At 34.2% G+C, this 6355-nt stretch overlaps 1 protein-coding gene across 1 annotated transcript; it reads left to right on the top strand.

Moving 5' to 3' along the window:
• The first annotated feature begins 226 nt into the window (after window positions 1-226).
• LOC110457290 lies at window positions 227-2628 on the top strand. Its single transcript, XM_021508495.1, has 2 exons — window positions 227-1118; window positions 1871-2628. Exons 1-2 carry the CDS (start codon window positions 446-448, stop codon window positions 2626-2628), a joined length of 1431 nt encoding a protein of 476 aa, XP_021364170.1. The 5' UTR covers window positions 227-445.
• Window positions 2629-6355: the final 3727 nt, after the last annotated feature.

Genomic DNA, 6355 nt, shown 5'->3' with positions numbered 1-6355 from the left:
ATGTCGTCAGCTGATTATGTTTAACAAGTATTATGAATGAAATTATTATGGTTATAGAAGAAAACATTGTTGCAAAATAAAATAAAACTGAAGATTACAATCCTGTGAAGCTATTACCTCTTTAGTCTATTCAGGAAGAATATATGTTAATATGATATTTTCGAAATCTTCCTAATGTTTTACTTTTTGCTATTAACATTCGCTCCATTTGAAAGAATATGAATAATTCATATTAATACTTGCTCAAACGATATAACTATTTATTACATACTTAATAATTTTCGCCGATTTTATTGGTTGGATCCTATACACGTGATCAGTCCTCAAAAACTTTTATACACCGGTTTTCGGATGAATATTTATTTTTAAATATCGCCTTTAGGGGGCTCTCCTACATCTTTGCAGTAGCGCATGTGTGTTAGACTACATGCCACCAGTCAGTTAGATGAAAGCAAAAAAGATGGCAACCGGTGAACGTTTTGCCTCTGTAACAAATGCAAATTTTCAGAAACTTCTTGCAGATAAAGACTCAGTCAATACAAAAAAGGCTACCGAACACGCAGTGCGCGTCTTCCTTGCATATTTAAAGGAAAAGAGTCTTGATACTGGCTTTGAATACTACGATACTGATCTGTTAGATTCAACCTTAGCCAAATTTTACACGGAAGCCCGCTCAAGTAAAGGTAAACTATACAAAAAGTCCACTCTCACATCAATAAGACACGGATTGAATAGACATTTGAGTGAATTTGATATAATAAATGGCGTAGAATTTTCCAAGTCAAAACGAGCGTTCCAAGCCATGTTAGTTGAACTAAAAAGGCAGGGCCTTGGAGGCATTGAACATCACCCACCAATTGACAAAGTTGATTTGGAAAAATTGTACTCTTCCTTCATACTCAACGATCATGAGTCATTACAATGCAAAGTATTTGTGGACATAATGTTACACTTTGGTCGCCGTGGGAGGGAAAATATTAGGGATCTAAAGAAGTCTGACTTCGCTACAACCACAGACGCTGAAGGATGGAGATATATCTATCTCACTAAAGATGAGCTGACGAAAAACCACCAAGCAGACACAAACACAGCACAGGGCAGAATGTATGAAATCAAAGGTATGCACGCTATTCTTAAATATGAACATTTATCATCAGAGTACATTATCTTGTTTAGATATCGTTCATATATTTTCACAAGACAGTGGCACACTTTTTAACAGAATGAAGTAGGCCTAAAACAAAATAATTATTATGTTCCACTAGCGAAGTATGGAATGTTACTCCTAGCTATCGCTCCTACTATAAATCGTATTCTCCCTTGGAGGGAGTGGGGCGTCTTTTATATCGACTGATCAACTTTGAATTTTTAGGTATACGATAGTCCCTTTGGTTATGCCAACATTCTTATTTGTTTTCTTTTTGGTAGATATGTATAGATGGTGGTGTTCCTAATGTCATTTCATAGATGTTCAGTTTTAAAATGCTACCAATACTGATTGATTGAAATTATTACGGTTACATCTCAAGTTCTAATGGACAGACTTTCTTCAAAATTATGTGGGAATGATGCATAGGGGTATAACTTATGTGGTTGATTTTAAGTCGACACTGACGCTTGAGACATGAACGGTTATAACTAAAATTATATTGAACAGGCATTATTTCTACATTTTCAGAGTGATATATATTAGGTTAACTTTATGTCTAATTATTGGCTTATAAATTTTGCGATTTGTGGACGTCATTTCATCTGCTGGATTCAATTGCGTTTGCGACAGACTATGTGTCATGTCAGGAGTAATTTGGTGGACCTCTGTAAAGGCCCCCATTACAACTAGAATGTTATTTCTGTTTGTATTTTATTGAAGATGAAAGCAGGTGTCCTGTGAAATCTTTGGTGATGTATGTGAAGATACTGCCTCCTGGATACCCTTACCTTTTCCCCAAAGTGAGAAGGACTCCAAACCAGGCTGGATATTTTTTCGACAACACCCCAATGGGACATAACAAGCTCGGCGCACTTATGACAACTTTGAGCACAAAATACAGATTATCTCGCAAGTATACTAATCATAGTTTACGGGCTACGGCTGTCCACCTTTTAGATTCTGCACAAGTTCCAAGCCGTCATATAATGACCGTCACTGGCCATAAGTCCGAGCAGAGCTTGAAAACTTACACCGGATATACGGATGTAAACACAAAAAGGTACATGTCACACACCATAAGTCGGGGAATTGGCCTGAGTTTAGATGAGCCAATGGCAGAGTTGAAGAAGTATGCGTCTGATGTTGCCGAAACTCAAATTCCGAGTACCAAAAGCGACGTTATAAATCATTTAGGAAACTGTCTTGTGCAGCCTCCGCCTAATTCGCAAGTGAACACCTTACTCGACGAATTCGACAATGGTGAATCCAACGAAATTGCCGTAAGTGCAGTTTTAGATGCTGAAATGAGTGAGGTGAAGCCATGTGTTAGTGGTTTACCAAACCAGAGCAATGTCACCAACCATGTACCCAATGTTCTGGGTTACAGTGAATTTTGTATTCCAAACTTCCAGTGGCCAATTATATCTGGTCAAAATGCACAGGTCACCATCAACTATAACAGTTTCCCTGCTATATAAACAAGTGGGTCCTGTCCCTTAATTTTGGAATACCAAATCAACCGAAGAAGATAACTTCTTCATTCCATTTGATCATGCAAGGAAAATATAATAAATTTGCCATTTTTGTTGTATATGTATATCCCAGTTGTACAATAAGGAACCTGCGCTATAATATAACAAAAAATGATAGACAAACTAATTTAATAAAAGACCTTGAATGAACAGTCTGTAGCTTTTGTGATGGTAAATACGAAGCAGGGAAGCATTTTACGATGTCATATGAACCTGAAAAAGAGATGTTGAGGAGAAATGTGTTATAGACCCCGGATTATAATATCCCACATTCAGGTTTATATCTCATCATATTCACCATCACAGATGTCCATAATTGCATATTATTGTATAGACTTTTTGATAATAGTGCTATACGCATGACTAGTATTGCTGTCTATGTGATGTTTGGTTTGTGCTTTAATGCTTTGTTCAGTTGTTTGAACAATGTTATGTCAGAACTGTTCCCAATTTTAAAATGCCCGTGACGAATTACCAATGGTCAAAATGGACAATTCAAAAATAACTGCAACGTTTTATCCGGTATTGTGTAATATTTAAATAGCATTTCGTCACCATGACGTCATGGTTGTATTTTTAGATAAACGTCACTATGGGCATTATGAAAGCGGCATTGTTTTACTGTCTGTAACTCGATGCATAGAGCTGACAAGGAAATGTAAACGACAGGTGTGCAAAAAAAATTTGACTACTTGAAATTAAATAACTAATTTAAAAAGAGGAATTAATGATAAAAAATATCTAAAATATTGTGAAGTGTACATCAGATCAAATTTGCTGTCAATGTCCATGAAACAGAGAATTTAGACAAAACTCGATCATAACAGGGGCCCACCTTGGGAGTCTTACATTAGACACAACAAGTTTATAAATGTCCTATTGAACATGATGATAAGCAAATCAAAAGAGTAACTGGCCTGTATAAGACATGACACGCTCTTGCACATTAGTTTCTTTTCATAATCAGTCAACCGATAGCTGTTATATGTTACAACTCTACATTATACTTTAAATATATAACAGCTTAATAATGTCATCGTAAAAGCAGCAATCATTGTTAGTGTATGCCCATATTAAAACGTTTCAATGGATGGCAGCGTAGCGAGTGTATGTTTTAAGAGCGGCAACTTGACGTAGTCATTACGTCATCAATCTTTACAAAATTTAACTTTAGTTTCCAAAACATAACTCTTCAACAATACGTATTGGAATGCTTCTACAAAAACGTCTTCCAACAAATCAGTAGCAATAAATTTGCTCGTGTCCGCGTATTTCTGAAACACCTTTTTTTGTTTTGGTTCTCTGCAATTTTACAACAGTACTTTCTCAACGAGAATATCTGGTAATTTGCAATAACGTGGTTTATAAATTAAATCTACCACTAATCAAATTACTGTTGATTGATAGTTTAAAACTACTGTCAATTCTTCCGCAGAAGATAATTTATGTTACCATTACCGTTTATTGTAGAAAGATCAAAACTGCCATTAATTGCATATCGTGGGTTTGTTTAAAGTTGTACGTTAAAAGTAATACACGCATATATATATTATCTATGGGCAAAGACGTAATGACGACAGTGCAGACAAAGAAATGTGTCAAAATTTCAGGGCGATCTGCCCCTTTATCAAGACAGGAACATATCTATTTTAAGTTGTTCGGGTCCAGTGCCAATATTGGATCATACTTTCGTTATTACTTATGAGACCTATATATATATTATATATATATACTATTCCTTTTTTGATTTTCACAGTATACTGTTAACGTTTTCATTATGCAGTTCTTAATTTTCACGGTTTTCCTTATTTGGAAAAGTTTTTTTGATAAAAACTATAGATCTGCTATTTTTATTGTAACGACACTTTAAAAAACCAGACTATAATTGTGATTTTGTGTGGTCAGTTGTATCTAATGTTTAAGAACTACATTAACTTATCCTTCCTAAGATCTTAATTTTTACTTTTAAATACGAAAGCTATCTTTGAAATAGTTATCATTTTCCATTTTTTTCTTAGAATAAACTAGATTTCATAAGATAAATCCCAACGTTAATTTGCTGGCAACAGATATATCCAAGATCATAATTCCTCGGAAAATTGAATATTCCAATTTAATAACACACGGAGTTCACACACAGTATTAGACACATTATCTAAATCACACTGAAACTTGTATTTTATCCATTACGTTGATTAAAAATCTGATTCCGTATTAATCGTCAGGAGATGATGATAATCCATTCCGTAGTTAAGTATCGAAAGTTATAAATCCTTTGAAATATTTGATAGCGTATCAATGATGGTGTATAATATTGGGAAGACACATCCACACATAACGTTATATCGCCTTTAAATATCCAACCAGCTACAGATGTCTTTTATATAATCCCACGTGACAGGCTTATCAGGCAATCACCTGCTGCTGAGTTCTCGTGCATGCAGTTCGTTTATGACCACCAAGGAAGATATCTGTGCGGTTGTTCCATTAAAAATGTGCATATGTTTCCAAATCACGTAGACCCTATATTCAAATCCATGAAACGTTTACCTGCAAAATGATAAATTCACAATTTTATAATGATTTATCTATCATGGACGTTGATTTATGTCTATACGATGACAATTTCTCCAATTTGTTCACGTAGCAGATACTGTTGAATTCTTCGTGTATGTTTTGGTATGGATATTTAATGTATGAAATTTGTATTTCGCTGTCAAAGTGATGGATGTTAAAATTATACTTACATGTATCTGAAATAAAGAAACTTAATGAACAAAAATCTGTATAATTTTTTACAAACAAAAAGATAAAAGAAAGAAAATGGGCTCTGGTAGAGCATCAACGACAGGACTAACCAAAACTTGGCAAATTAGGTTTTCAAAATTCATTGGCTATGTGTAATACATATGAATGTCAATAAGACATCTACAATGTCTATTAGTATAAAAGAATGTCAGAAACGATTTGGCGCCGATGAACAGGCTTATCGGCCACACTTTAAAAAAAATGATCCATTTCGGACAATTTCAGCGAAATTAACAGTTACACAAGACTTGGTAATTGACCTGACCGGATGACAGTTTGTGTATAGCATATAGTCAGAAATGTAACTAATCTAAATTCGTGTGATTTATTCAACCTTTAAATTCAACTAAAACAACCAGTGTACATTTTACACTTTCCTAGTACATATTGCAGATGCTAGCACTATCTAAATCGAATTTTGCTTTTGCTCCTTGTTCTTATTTCATACATTATCTTAAATTTCTTACATGGTCAAATTTATTTTCCACAACTATCGATGATGGCGGATATTATGATTTGTCTTTATGTTGAGAAACTGCAATCTAGTCTCGTTTTTATTAAAACAGCATATTTTTAAATACTTTAAACATGGTTAGCCAATGAAAACGACAACAAAAATTGAACCTCCTGTTTAAGGAATCTTTATGATAAATTGCCTATGGCAAATAATAGACATTATTGACTTTCTTCTCTAATTGATATTTTAAAGCGAAGTTTCAAATAAACCGTGCTGAATCAAGATACTAATAAAATATATTTTATTTAAAGATATCATTAAAGTGTCATCACTAAAGTCTTTATTTCCTTATATCTAACCCAAAATTACATGGCAAGGAGGCGTATGACAAAGACTTACCATCGTAAA

The sequence above is a fragment of the Mizuhopecten yessoensis genome, unplaced genomic scaffold (genome assembly GCF_002113885.1).
Source record: "Mizuhopecten yessoensis strain PY_sf001 unplaced genomic scaffold, ASM211388v2 scaffold9073, whole genome shotgun sequence".
Classification (NCBI taxonomy): domain Eukaryota; kingdom Metazoa; phylum Mollusca; class Bivalvia; order Pectinida; family Pectinidae; genus Mizuhopecten; species Mizuhopecten yessoensis.
The sequence above is the reverse complement of the archived record's forward strand: the minus strand, read 5'-3'. Positions and strand labels throughout refer to the sequence as shown.

What these genes read in the sequence shown, in the direction of transcription:
- LOC110457290 (XM_021508495.1), top strand. Translation starts at nt 446, where the DNA reads ATGAAAGCAAAAAAGATGGCAACCGGTGAACGTTTTGCCTCTGTAACA. An exon ending in CAGAATGTATGAAATCAAAG is followed by an intron (nt 1,119 to 1,870) that starts GTATGCACGCTA and finishes ATTTTATTGAAG; the next exon opens with ATGAAAGCAGGTGTCCTGTG.